This window comes from Natator depressus, chromosome 5, assembly GCF_965152275.1.
Source record: "Natator depressus isolate rNatDep1 chromosome 5, rNatDep2.hap1, whole genome shotgun sequence".
NCBI classification, from domain to species: Eukaryota; Metazoa; Chordata; order Testudines; family Cheloniidae; genus Natator; species Natator depressus.
This window is the reverse complement of record NC_134238.1, coordinates 25,898,248-25,912,767: the sequence shown is the minus strand read 5'-3', so window position 1 is coordinate 25,912,767 and position 14,520 is coordinate 25,898,248. Positions and strand designations below refer to the sequence as shown.

Sequence of the window (14,520 nt, the reverse complement as noted above, 5' to 3'; positions counted from 1 at the left end):
AGTCAGTTCAGTCCATGAATGGGGCAGACAACAGCAACCTAAGAATACAGTTGTTATGATAAGGACTGGAATAGGCTCTACCTTTTCCGCTGCAAGGCTTATTCCACAGCCACACTACACCTGGGGATAGCCAACTATGAAGCCTTGCTGATTAAATATGATTATAACTTCACAATATTTTGAATTAGTTGACTTTTTATTTCTGATGAGAAAAAAGAACAATTTACAGTACTTGTATCAGAGGGTCAACTAATATCTAGAACAGCCCTCCAAGTCGCTCTGGACTCTGTGGATAGAGCAGGAAAATGAGTGGTGAGAAGGGTTTCATGGCTCCATCTTTCTGGCTTCTCTGGGGAAGAGCAATCCACAGCTGAAGATTTACAATTCAAGGGGTCCAAACTCTTCTCTGCAAAGACTGAAGATTCTCTCCATATGCTCAAAGACTCAAGGGTGATGCTGCGATTCCTGGGTATTTATATACTGTGACGGGGCAAGGCCAGATGGCTATAGAAAAGTAGTGGGAGATAGCTATATTAGCTCCAGGCTAAACAAATCCCTGGTACCAGGATAAGTTAAATGGCAGCTGCTCCAGGTCAATTAAAACACCTGGGGCCAATTAAGAACTTTGCAGAAAGCAGGGAGAATGCTAGGTTGATTGGGACACCTGAAACCAATCAGGGACTGGCTGAAACTAGTTAAAAGCCTCCCAGTTAGTCAGGTGGGTGTTGATGTCAGGAGCTGTGGGAAGAAGTTGTGCTGTTGGAGAGACTGAGCTGTACACACCATATCAGGCACAAGAAAGGAGGCCCTGAGGTAAGGGTGAAGTGGAGCCTGAGGAAGTGGGGGCTGCTGTGGGGAAGTAGCCCAGGGAATTGTACGTGTCATGTTTCTAAAAGGTCAGCTACCATAGCTGATACTATTAGGGTCCCTGGGCTGGAGCCCGGAGTAGAGGGCGGGCCCGGGCTCCCCCTTTTGCCCTCACCCCCCGATTAATCACTGAGACTGGGAGACAACAGAGACTGTGCAAGGGAGGATAGCTTCTCCTCACCTCCCTCGCTGGCTTATGATGAAAATGGCTCAGTAGACTGTGACCCTTGTCTCTAGAGACCAACATGGCCTCCTTTCCATGTTGACTGTTCCTGATCGCATTCCTCTCTTCCAAGTGCTTCAAAATGGATTATTTGAGCACCTGCTCCATGATTTTTTTCAGGGACTGAGGTGAGGCTGACTGGTCTGTAGTTACCTGGATTCTCCTCCTTCCCTTTTTTAAAGATGGGCACTATATTTGCCTTTTTCCAATCGTCCGGGATCTTCCCCCGAGTGCCACGAGTTTTCAAAGATAATGGCCAATGGCTGTGCAATCACATCAGCCAACTCCCTCAGCACCCTTGGATGCATTGCATTGGACTTGCGCATGTCCAGCTTTTCTAAATAGTCCTTAACCTGTTCTTTCATCACTGAAGGCTGCTCACCTCCTCCCCATACTGTGCTGCCCAGTGCAGCAGTCTGGGAGCTGCCCTTGTCTGTGAAGACCAAGGCAAAAAAAGCATTGAGTACTTCAGCTTTTTCCACATCATCTGTCACTAGGTTGCCTCTCCCATTGAGTAAGGGTCCCACACTTTCCCTGACCACCACCTTTTTCCTAATATACCTGTAGAAACCCTTTTTGTTGCCCTTCATATTACTTGCTAACTGCAACTCCAATTGTGGTTTGGCTTTCCTGGTTACACCTCTGCATGCTCGAGCAGTATTTTTAAACTGTATTTTTATAGTCTTCTGTCCAAGTTTCCACTTCTTCTAAGCTTCCTTTTTGTGTTTAAGCTCACCAAAGATTTCTCTGTGAAGCCAAGCTGGTTGCCTGCCATATTTGCTATTCTTTCTGCACATCAGGATGAGATACCTCCAGAGTACTCAGAGATCCTTACTATCTTGGACTACCTTCTTTCCTTAAAGAAATCAGGTCTGTATCTCAGCTCACTGCCTGTGCAATTGTCAGCAATCAACACCTGCCTGTATTCTACCCAAGGCCTCACATTGCCAGGGAAGATAGAAAATTCCATTCTCTGGATGTCTGTTGAACCTTAGCTTTCTGCCTGCAAAGGACAAAACCCTTCAAGCAATCTCCAAGTTTCTTCATTTCTATTTCTGGGTGGATAAAGGGAAAGCACTCTCCTCACAGAGACATTCTAAGTGAATCTCAGGTTGCATCCTGCTTTGCTATGAGCTGATGGAGACTCCTGCCCCTCAAAATATGAGGGCTCATTCAACCAGAGCCCAGGCTGCCTCCTGGCTTCTCTTCAGGGTGTTGTCCTGGAGATGGGTAGAGTGGCTACATGAGGCTCTGTGCATATCTTTACTAGACATTACGATATGGTACAAGCTTCTTCAGCAGATGCATCCTTCAATACAGCAGTCCTGCATGGTTCCTTGCATCCTTCTTGTCAATGAATATTGCTTGCAAGTTACCCACAGTGGAATAGCCATAGGGATCACCACTCAAAAAAGAAAGGAAAGCCATTTATCTCACAGTGATTGAAATTCTTTGAAATGTGTGGTCTCTCCTACACCACTTCTTTGGATCCTTTTCTAAGTCATTTGTGGTAGAAAAGGAACCGGGAAACAGGTCGGTTCATATCTCCCTTTATGCCTTGAGTTAAGAGCACAAGGAGACACAGAGTGCAGGCGCAGACCAGTGGACATTGCTAGTGAAAAATCTTTTGGTCTCAGGGAGACACAATGTGTAGGCACCTGTCTGACAGTGGAGGTTACATGCCTCACTCGCTTAGTGTAGGTCTACACTTACATTGGCGTGTAGAGTACAGACACCACTGGTATTTATGCACATGCTAGCTGGGCATGCGAAGATGAGAGGGCACTGCTTAGGCAAGTAGAGTATAGACAAGCTAAAATCTTAAAGTATCCTTGTGTGGCTCTCTACATGCCAAAGCAGTACCTCCCATGCCCACACTGCTGTTTTTAGCAGTGTAGCGTCCCTCTGCAAGTGTCTTTCCCTCTTGTAATGAAAGGCTCTCGGGTGCGTGCAGGGGGGCTGGCAGGGGAGAGGCAGCAGGGAAAGGATCTGTCAGCTCCCTGTTGCTGGTGTCTTTCTGCACTGCCTCCCCCTTGCCGGAGCCTTTCACCGCCACATGTTGTGGCACACCTCACTGTGGGCGCAACCTGCGTTTCACTCCCTCTGTAGCTACATGTCGCTGCAAGTGTAGACAAAGCCTTAGTAAATTCTATTAGATGCCTATATTTATCTTTAGGCACCTAAATATCTTTATAAATCTGACCCCTCATTTGTGAGGCTAATTGCTGGCTGCTTAAAAACACAATGCTAAAGGGTGCTGCAGTATGTCAACATTTTCTAGAGGCTGGATGAAGTGTTAATTATGTGTTTGGATTTGGAAGTTTGTCTCTAGGCCATCGGTTCAAAACAGGCCTACATCAGCAATGACTGAACATTCTGTGTTTGGTAGGTATGTGAAATTACTAGTTGTCTGACCCAAGTAGAAGACAGTTTTCCACATCACAGGCGCCAAACTGGTACTAAATATTAGTTAGGCAAAAATAGATAATAAGCAGTATACTGTTGCAAAATAGCAAAATGATTTTAAAAATAGTTCTGAAGTTGTTTCCATTTCACAAGGTTCTAAAGGGACCCATTTTCTGCAAAAAAATTTTTTGCAATTTGTCTCAATTTTTTAAGTTACTGAAGTTTTTCTTTTCTTTTACTGAAAACTGGGTTTGTGGTAAATGAGATACTTTAAAATAAATAAAAAAAATTCAATCCAAGGGAAAAAACCTCTCAAAAATGGAAAATGTTGATGTCATCAATTTCTCATGATGACACTTGCAGCACTGTTTATTTCATCTAATTTTCATTAATCAACACTAGTGTAACACTATCAGTGGTACAGAATGTGCTTAAATACAAAAGATTAAACAATTGGAGGTAAAACAGGTCATGTCAATCCAGTGCTGAGCATTCCCACAACTTGCAGAAGGCACATACAAATCTCCCTTTATTTTTATTTTTTTAATCAACTGAAAAAAGGTCTGCAAGCCATAGACTCTCTAGCATATAATCCTAAAATTTAGAGGTAGTTGTTTTGCTGTGTTTAGTGTGACGTTACACTCCATATTCTTCATACAAATATTGTTATATGAATATGGCATAACTAAGATGTTTTTATGCAAGACAGGTCATGTGAGAACCTTCCCAAGGATCTCACATGATTTACTGAATATCCATAGGGACCACGTATATCAAAGAACTCCAGTTACTATAAAGTAAGTAACCTTCCTTTCAACTAGAGACCAAGAAAAGAGACCTTATTTTAAAGTATTATCAAAATGATAAGACATTGCTGCAACATACTGTTAATATTAACTGTCTCAACTTTTGTTATGAGAACCCAGTTTTGGGCCTCAGTCCTGCAATCTCATCTGCACTGGTGATTTCTTGTACCTGCTGATAACTCCAGTTATTTCAATATGGCTCTGTGCAGGCATGGGGAACTGATTCGGCAGATCTGATTGTAGGATCAGAAACCTGGAAGGCCTTTCCTTCTGGAATCCAGCCATGTATTTATTTATTCTTGATTGAACTGGGAGGGGTGATTACTTCTGTGTGTCTCGAAAAGCTCTGAATATCTCCCCACTACCCTTCTTCCTGTTTTTAAAAGCGTCAGTTTAAGGCTCTGCATTATACATCCTTCTGGCTAAGGGAGACTAGATGGGATTCCAGTATCTGTGAAAAACTGTGTTCTAATTGTCCTCTCTCAGTTGATGCATCATATATGTATTTTTCCAACCAATTTTTTTTTTGTCTGTACAAGTGTAATCTGTAGGATTTACTGTCAAATTAATAATAATTAAAACCAGTCACCTGCACTGTCCTGCTAAAGTGCTTACATACGTGTTGTTATATTGCACTACATGCATAGAATTTTGTCATTTTTTGTTTTAATTTGTTTACTATTTTTCTAGTAAGACAGCAGAATAGGTGTAGGTGTGGTGGACTTGCTCCTATGTAAGGATATGGATGTAAGGATTCATAGAATTTTATCATGTTACCTGCAGCCACCATTTTTAGTTCACTTTTCTAAGAAAGAGGCCCCCGCAATTCCTTTTTAATAAGTATGGAAAGTTTTGGTAGCAAATGAAGATTTGAGTATAGGCAACTCTCAAATACACTTTTTTAACAGCTAAAACCCATAGCTTTTTAAAGTTTCGGAAGTCTACTGTGGAAATTTACTTCTCAAAGCAGTAAACCTACGAGGGGGAAGTGTGGGACCCTGTAGAGGCCTGTAGTGCTTTCTAGTTTAATTGTACAAGCAAAAAATGAGTAATTTGAACTATAACCACAACTGAATACTAATTCAGCGTGACAAGGTAAATTGCCTAGTAAGATTGATTATGTAATCTATTACCTACTCAGGCTAGTCTCATATTCAGTTCTTAGGCAACCAAAATGTTGTATCTCGTAAGATACTGGGATAGTTTAAGCGAGGTTACAGCGTGGTTGGCAAATTGCTTTTATTGGTTTGTCCTAACTTCTAAATCTAAGTGAAAAATATTTGTATTACGTTTAATTTTAATTGTAGTAATAGGATTGCACTGATCAAGTACGTTTGAGAGAAAAAAAAAACATTTCTTTTGCAGATACTAGGTGACTGCTGCTTGTGCTCTTTTGTGTTTTGTTCTGGGGAATGCTTGATGCTGACATTTTTGGCACTGCGGTGGCATGAAAACAGTTTCAAATACATTAGGTGAGTTCAGAGTTATTTGAAATATTGCCAGTTTTACAAGGAACAGTTGATTTATTTTTGCTCAAGCATTTTGAAGTCAAGTTTTCAGAGTAATGAATGGACAACTGTCAAGGTTCCTCCCCCACTCTGAACGCTAGGGTACAGATGTGGGGACCTGCATGAAAACCTCCTAAGCTTATCTTTACCAGCTTAGGTCAAAAACTTCCCCAAGGTACAAAATATTCCACCCTTTGTCCTTGGATTGGCCGCTACCACCACCAAACAAATACTGGTTCCTGGGGAAGAGCTGTTTGGAAACGTCTTTCCCCCCAAAATACTTCCCAAACCCTTGCACCCCACTTCCTGGACAAGGTTTGGTAAAAAGCCTCACCAATTTGCCTAGGTGACTACAGACCCAGACCCTTGGATCTTAAGAACAATGAACAATCCTCCCAACACATGCACCCCCCCCTTTCCTGGGAAATGTTGGATAAAAAGCCTCACCAATTTGCATAGGTGACCACAGACCCAAACCCTTGGATCTGAGAACAATGAAAAAGCATTCAGTTTTCTTACAAGAAGACTTTTAATAGAAATAGGAGTAAATAGAAGTAAAGAAATCCCCTCTGTAAAATCAGGAGGGTAGATACCTTACAGGGTAATTAGATTCAAAACATAGAGAATCCCTCTAGGCAAAACCTTAAGTTACAAAAAAGATAGACAGAAATAGTTATTCTATTCAGCACAATTCTTTTCTCAGCCATTTAAAGAAATCATAATCTAACGCATACCTAGCTAGATTACTTACTAAAAGTTCTAAGACTTCATTCCTGGTCTATCCCCGGCAAAAGCAGCATATAGACAGACAGAGACCCTTTGTTTCTCTCCCTCCTCCCAGTTTTGAAAGTATCTTGTCTCCTCATTGGTCGTTTTGGTCAGGTGCCAGCGAGGTTACCTTTAGCTTCTTAACCCTTTACAGGTGAGAGGAGTTTTCCTCTGGCCAGGAGGGATTTTAAAGGGGTTTATCCTTCCCTTTATATTTATGACAACAACCGTGGAAACTTTTATGTCAAACTAGTTTATGAATACCAATACTTAAGGTGCATGAACAAATCAGGTATTTGCAAGCACACATGGCTAGCCTGCATTGCTTATATATACACATAAGGTAGTCATGCACAGAGATATAAACAACAAATGTACCTCCCTAACTTGGAATACAGAGCCCGTAATGTTTAATTTAAAAAAACAAGCAATTTTATTTCAGAGCAAATTATAACTATATACGTTGATCTGTTTTTACTGTTGATTTTTGGCAAGAAGCTGCTCAGAGGCAATGTCAGCTAATTTGCATAAAGCATAGGAGTTCTGAGCTGAGGTTTTCTGCTCCAATCTTATCTTTTGTGAAAGAGCAACTACATACACTTAACGAGAGAGAGAGAGAGAGTTGGGGGGGAATTTCTATTTAGGGCCTAATGATTTGGAATGCGGGCCATAAACTTTTACTCGTGCAACTCCTGTCCTGGAAATGAATGCTGTTAACATGCCCCTGTGCAGAAAAAAGTCAAGGAAAGTGTGGGCCCCTTACTGAATTAGGGAGGCAACCTAGTGACAGAGAATGTGGAAAAAGCTAATGTACTCAATGCTTTTTTTGCGTCTGTCTTCACGAACAAGGTCAGCTCCCAGACTACTGCACTGGGCAGCATAGCATGGGGAGGAGGTGACCAGCCCTCTGTGGAGAAAGAAGTGGTTAGGGACTGTTTAGAAAAGCTGGACGAGCACAAGTCCATGGAGCCGGATGCGCTGCATCAGAGAGTGCTAAAGGAGTTGGCGGATGTGATTGCAGAGCTATTGGCCATTATTTTTGAAAACTCATGGCGATCGGGGGAGGTCCCGGATGACTGGAAAAAGGCTAATGTAGTGCCCATCTTTAAAAAAGGGAAGGAGGAGGATCCAGGGAACTACAGGCTAGTCAGCCTCACCTCAGTCACTGGAAAAATCATGGAGCAGGTCCTCAAGGAATCAGTTCTGAAGCACTTAGAAGAGAGGAAAGTGATCAGGAACAATCAGCATGCATTCACCAAGGGCAAGTCACGCCTGACTAATCTAATTGCCTTCTATGACAAGATAACTGGCTCTGTGGATGAGGGGAAAGCAGTGGATGTGTTAGTCCTTCACTTCAGCAAAGCTTTCGATAAGGTCTTCCACAGTATTCTTGCCAGCAAGTTAAAGAAGTATGGACTGGATGAATGGACTATAAGGTGGATAGAAAGCTGGCTAGATCGTTGGGCTCAACGGGTAGTGATCAATGGCTCCATGTCTAGTTGGCAGCCGGTATGAAGTGGAGTGCCCCAAGGGTTGGTCCTGGGGCCTTTTTTGTTCAATATCTTCATTAATGATCTGGAGGATGGTGTGGATTGCATCTTCAGCAAGTTTGCAGATGACACTAAACTGGGAGGAGAGGTAGATACACTGGAGGGTAGGGATAGGATACAGAGGGACCTAGACAAATTGGAGGATTGGGCCAAAAGAAATCTGATGAGGTTCATCAAGAACAAGTGCAGAGTCCTGCACTTAGGACAGAAGAATCCCATGCACCGCTACAGACGAGGGACCGAATGGCTAGGCAGCAGTTCTACAGAAAAGGATGTAGGGGTTACAGTGGATGAGAAGCTGGATATGAGTCAACAGTGTGCCCTTGTTGCCAAGAAGGCCAATGGCCTTTTGGGATGTATAAGTAGGGGCATTAACAGCAGATTGAGAGATGCGATCGTTCCCTCTATTTGACATTGGTGAGGCCTCATCTGGAGTACTGTGTCCAGTTTTGGGCCCCACACCACAAGAAGGATGTGAAAAAATTGGAAAGCATCCGGCGGAGGGCAACAAGAATGATTAGGGGACTGGAACACATGACTTATGAGGAGAGGCTGAGGGAACTGGGATTGTTTAGTCTGCGGAAGAGAAGAATGAGGAGGGATTTGATAGGTGCTTTCAACTACCTGAAAGGGGGTTCCAAAGAGGATGGATCTAGACTGTTTTCAGTGGTAGCAGATGACAGAACAAGGAGGAATGGTCTCAAGTTGCAGTGGGGGAGATTTAGGTTGGATAGTAGGGAAAACTTTTTCACTAGGAGGGTGGTGAAGCGGTGGAATCTCCTTTCTTAGAAGTTTTTAAGGTCAGGCTTGACAAAGCCCTGGCTGGGATGATTTAGTTGGGGATTGGTTCAGCTTTGAGCATGGGGTTGGTCTAGATGACCTCCTGAGGTCCCTTCCAATCCTGATATTCTATGATTCTACGATCAGAAGAGTTCGAGATATTAGACATATTAGATCGTCTAGTCTATTCCCAGCCAAAATTATATTGTTTCCTACAGTATATTGTTCAGTGTTTGGCTAGTGTTTTGTGCAAATCTCAAGAGATGAAGCTTCTATCACTTTTTTGGGAGATTAGCCTAGAATATAATGTAACTCACTGTCAGGAAGTATTCCTGACAGTTTTCCTATATTTTCCCTGTCTTAGTTTCTTCCTATTAGTCTGTGATACACCCCCATACACACCTTAGGTAACTCGTCCTGCTCTCTCGCTTCCTTCAAATATTTATAAATTGTGTTTTTACTGTACCCCTGTTTGTCATTTCTAGGCCTGGTCTACACACAGGTTGTGTATTAGAATAACTGTGTGCGTTGCTGGAACAGAGACTTTTTACTGATATATTTCAGAGTAACAGCCGTGTTAGTCTGTATTCGCAAAAAGAAAAGGAGTACTTGTGGCACCTTAGAGACTAACCAGTTTATTTGAGCATAAGCTTTCATGAGCTACAGCTCACTTCATTGGATGCATACTGTGGAAAATACAGAAGATGTTTTTATACACACAAATCATGAAAAAATGGGTGTTTTATCACTACAAAAGGTTTTCTCTCCCCCCACCCCACTCTCCTGCTAGTACCCGCATGGCCCCACAGTATGCCAACATTTTTATGGCTGACTTAGAACAACGCTTCCTCAGCTCTCGTCCCCTAACGCCCCTACTCTACTTGCACTATATTGATGACATCTTCATCATCTTCACCCATGGAAAAGAAACTCTTGAGGAATTGCACCATGATTTCAACAATTTCCATCCCACCATCAACCTCAGCCTGGTCCAGTCCACACAAGAGATCCACTTCCTGGACACTACAGTGCTAATAAACGATGGTCACATAAACACCACCCTATACCGGAAACCTACTGACCGCTATTCCTACCTACATGCCTCCAGCTTTCACCCTGACCACACCACACGATCCATTGTCTACAGCCAAGCTCTGTGATACAACCGCATTTGCTCCAACCCCTCAGACAGAGACAAACACCTACAAGATCTCTATCAAGCATTCTTACAACTACAATACCCACCTGCGGAAGTGAAGAAACAGATGGATGGAGCCAGAAGCGTTCCCAGAAGTCACCTACTACAGGACAGGCCTAACAAAGAAAATAACAGAACGCCACTAACCGTCACCTTCAGCCCCCAACTAAAACCTCTCCAACGCATCATCAGGGATCTACAACCTATCCTGAAGGACGACCCATCACTCTCACAGATCTTGGGAGACAGGCCAGTCCTTGCCTACAGACAGCCCCACAACTTGAAGCGAATACTCACCAGCAACCGCATACCACACAACAGAACCACTAACCCAGGAACCTATCCTTGCAACAAAGCCCGTTGCCAACTATGCCCACATATCTATTCAGGGGACACCATCACAGGGCCTAATAACATCAGCCACACTATTTCCCCCTCCCCCCCCAACACACACACACACACACACACACACACACACACACACACACACACACACACACACACAACCCACTCTCCTGTTGGTAATAGCTTATCTAAAGTGATCACTCTCCTTACAATGTGTATGATAATCAAGGTGGGCCATTTCCAGCACAAATCCAGGGTTTAACAAGAACGTCTGGGGGGGCGGTTGGTTAGGAAAACAAGGGGAAATAGGTTACCTTGCATAATGACTTAGCCACTCCCAGTCTCTATTGAAGCCTAAGTTAATTGTATCCAATTTGCAAATGAATTCCAATTCACCAGTCTCTCGCTGTTGTGTGGTATGCGGTTGCTGGTGAGTATTCGCAGGAGAGTGCGGTAGGGGGAGAGAAAACCTTTTGTAGTGATAAAACACCCATTTTTTCATGATTTGTGTGTATAAAAACATCTTCTGTATTTTCCACAGCATGCATCCGATGAAGTGAGCTGTAGCTCACGAAAGCTTATGCTCAAATAAATTGGTTAGTCTCTAAGGTGCCACAAGTACTCCTTTTCTTTTTACTGATATAGTTATACTGGTACAGTCCTTTGTGAATGCAGTAGAACTGGTATAAAGATGCTGTATATTGGTATAGCTTATTCCCCTTCCCATGTGGGAAGCACATTAATAGGGGTATAACTGTATCCACACTATGAGGGTTGTACCCTCATTTTAACTATATGGGAATTAAAGTGGTACAACTTTTATGTATAGACAAAGCTTTGCCTATTTAGCCCTTCTTCAGAAATCAGTCCCTCCCACCACCTAATCATGAGCATTGCTTTTCTCTGACCTTGCTTCCATTTGTTAATACTAGTTCTTCAAGTGATTGTTCATGTTGATTCCAATCAGGTGTGCGCGTGCCACGTGCATGGTTGTTGGAAACTTTTTCCCTCAGCAGCTCCTGTTGGGTTGGCTAGGGAGCCCCCTGGAGTGCTGCCCTGATAGCACTCAATATATGACCCTGCCAACCCAACCCCCCTTCAGTTCCTTCTTACCATCTGTGGTGGCACTGGAACTGCATTTCGCTTGCTTGCAAGTGTTCCCTTAGCTGTTCCTTAGTCCTACCCAGTTTTTGTTTTGTAGTTAGTTTATTATTATTTGTAGTTAGGATAGACGTGGTGAGTGGGTCGTTCTTCCCTCATCCCATGTTGGGCTTCGGGACATGTCTCAACCGCAAGAATTTAAATCTTGCAGTGTATGCAAGAAGCCTATGCCCACGACTCGTGCCTGTGGTGTCTATGGGAGGTGCAACAGTGTGAGCCCTGCAAGATTTGTCAGGCTTTCAAGCCCAGTACTAGGAAGAAATGCCACTTCTGTTTGAAGCAGCTATTAATGGAAGCCACAATCCATCCAGCAGCACCTGACCGCCAAGTCCCAGGCCCGAGGTCAGTGCGGAGCGCCCCGGTGTCGGTCCGTGAATCGGTACCAAGGAAGGACTCTTGTGCTAGATACCCTCAGTACTGGAGATCCCCGGCACTGCAGTGTGGAGCGGCCCCCTGGCACTGGTTAACATCCCCGGTGCCCCACAAACACCATAAGAAGGCGGACAGAGGATGCTCTCCTCAGAGAGCAAGACCATCCGAGAAGACTTTGCTCCTCAGAGGAAGGACTCTACTTCCAAGCAGCAAGAGGTCGTGCTGTCGACTCCGGCACCCCAGTTGGCACCGTTGAGCCCGGCACTCAGTGACTCTCTGGCGGGGCAGTGCTTGGTGGAGGAATTGGAACCCCCCCCTCCACCCCAAACACTTTTGAGGCTACAAAGGAACTTATAGAAAGTACTGTGCCTCAGCCCCTTACTGTTAGAGAGAAGCATCCAGCACTGTCCAGACGGGTGCCATCTAGAGGCAAGCCCACGATGATGCTCTCCATCGCCGGACCGGCACTGTTTCCGGTCTCCATCACCGCCAGACCCCCCAGCACCGGCCCCAGTACAAGATCGCCCAGTGTAGGGAGTGTGATGATCTGTGTCTCCAGCACCGATGGGTCGGTACTGATCGCGGTCACCCTCTCTCGACTGGCACCGAGACACGGCACAGGAACACAGGAGCTGTTCTCGATCATGAGACAGCCGGCACTGATCCTCTACATGATCATTGCAGCACTGATCCCTGACTTCCTCTTCCTGGCGCCTACTGCCAGCTCAGGGATCATCGACACCGCCCTGGTCGTCGTCCTCGGACTCGGAGGCCAACTCCTACTACCTGTGGCGCAGCAGGCACAGGTCGGATAAACGTCGGAGACACGCACAGTCGACCTGGCAGCCACAGTGGCCCCCTGCTGCGCAATGGCCCTTCTGAACCCCCAGGGCTTACCATCAGTCCCTGGGTATCCCTTCCAGGGTTTCTAGGTCTGTAGCATCGGGGCATCCTTCTGCATGGTCACCGGCAGACAGACCTGCCCCTTGAGCTACAGAGGCGACCCGATCCAGACCGCCCCCTCATACTACAGAGTGGGCAGCAGAACCGGCTCCAGACCTACCCATAGCCCGGTCACATCTGACTGTGCCGAACCACTGGACGCCAAAGCTACCCAGAGCAACCTGAGCACATAGAGGGTCTTGAGGACCCTGTACCCCCACTGGCTTTCTTGTCATCTTCGCCTGATGAGGCAGTGGCAGGAGCGTCCGCTTCAGGTCCTCCGCCCATTGACTACAGGGCGCACCAGGATCTGCTCCACCGCGTTGCCCATAACATGGGCCTACAGGCAGAGGAAGTAATCAAGTCTAAGGACTCGATGGTGGACATTCTCACCCTGGAAGGTCCTTCCAGAATGGCGTTGCTAGTCACTAAAACTATTTACAACAATTATAATACCCTGTGGCAGACTCCAGCCTCCATTCCGCCCACCGCCAAGGGTATGGAGAGAGAATACTTTGTTCTCTCGAAGGGATATGAGTTCTTATTCTCCCACTCACACCCTTGCTCCCTGGTAGTCTCGGCAGTAAATGAGAAGGAGTGCCAGGGGCAGCAGGCGCTGGCTCCCAAGGCTGAAGAGGCCAAATGTATGGACCTCTCTGACAGGAAAGTTTATGCCGTTGGGGGCTACACCTGAGGATGGCTAACCAACAAGCTATCCTCAGCAGGTATAATTTTAACTCATGGGACTCTATGTCCAAAAAGAAGTAGTTGCTCCCCACTGAGTCGAAGGCTGAGTTCTTGGCTCTGGTCGAGGAGGGGAAAGCAGTGGCTAAGACATCACTGCAGGTTTCCCTTGACTTGGCTGACTCTGCGGCACGTACCATCTCCTCTGGTGTGGTCATGAGGAGAACCGCATGATTCCAAGCTTCCGGGCTTCCCCCGGAAGTTCAGCAGACCCTACAGGACCTTCCCTTTGGTGGTGCAGGGGCTGTTTTCAGACCAGACGGACTCGAGGCTTCACAGTCTAAAAGACTTGGGGGCAATTATGAAATCTCTGGGGATGAACACTCCTGCTACCCAGAGAAAACGCTTCAAGCCTCAACCCCAACAGCAGCAGAGGCAATACCAGCCCCTCCTGAGGCAGGATTCATACCGCTGTAGGGGCAGGAATAATAGGCGTAGACCTTCCAACCCTTCCTCAGCCAAGGGCAGGGCCCGACCAAGCCATCGTCGGGGTCCAAGAAAGGATTTTCAAGGGACGCCTGAGGATGGCGTACCAGTCGCTATCCCAGATCCTTTCTCCCACTTCTGAACCATCTACCCCTCTTCTACTGTGTGTGGTCCCATATAACATTGGACCACTGGGTTCTTCGCATGGTAGAAGTGGGATATTCTCTCCAAGTCTGCTGCTCCTCCCCACCCTCCCACCCCCCTTCCCCATCTCTTCTCTCAACCTTTCCAGGCTACTGTACCCCTTTCAGGAGTCTGATTTGTCTTGTCTACCCCCAGGTTTCACCTCACTTAAAAACTACTTGCTTAGAAAATCAGACATAAGAATACAAAAGTAGCACAGCACACTATTACTGAAAATTGC

The 14,520-nt window shown here is 45.4% G+C and overlaps 1 protein-coding gene across 1 annotated transcript in view; it reads left to right on the top strand.

Annotated features, from left to right (window-relative positions):
* CPLANE1 (ciliogenesis and planar polarity effector complex subunit 1) overlaps positions 1 to 14,520 on the top strand; it is a 183,830-nt gene that overhangs the window by 20,053 nt on the left and 149,257 nt on the right. The window contains exon 6 of the mRNA XM_074952488.1: positions 5,668 to 5,774. Within this exon, the coding sequence (XP_074808589.1) occupies positions 5,668 to 5,774 (107 nt within the window). The remainder of the gene's footprint in view (positions 1 to 5,667; positions 5,775 to 14,520) is intronic.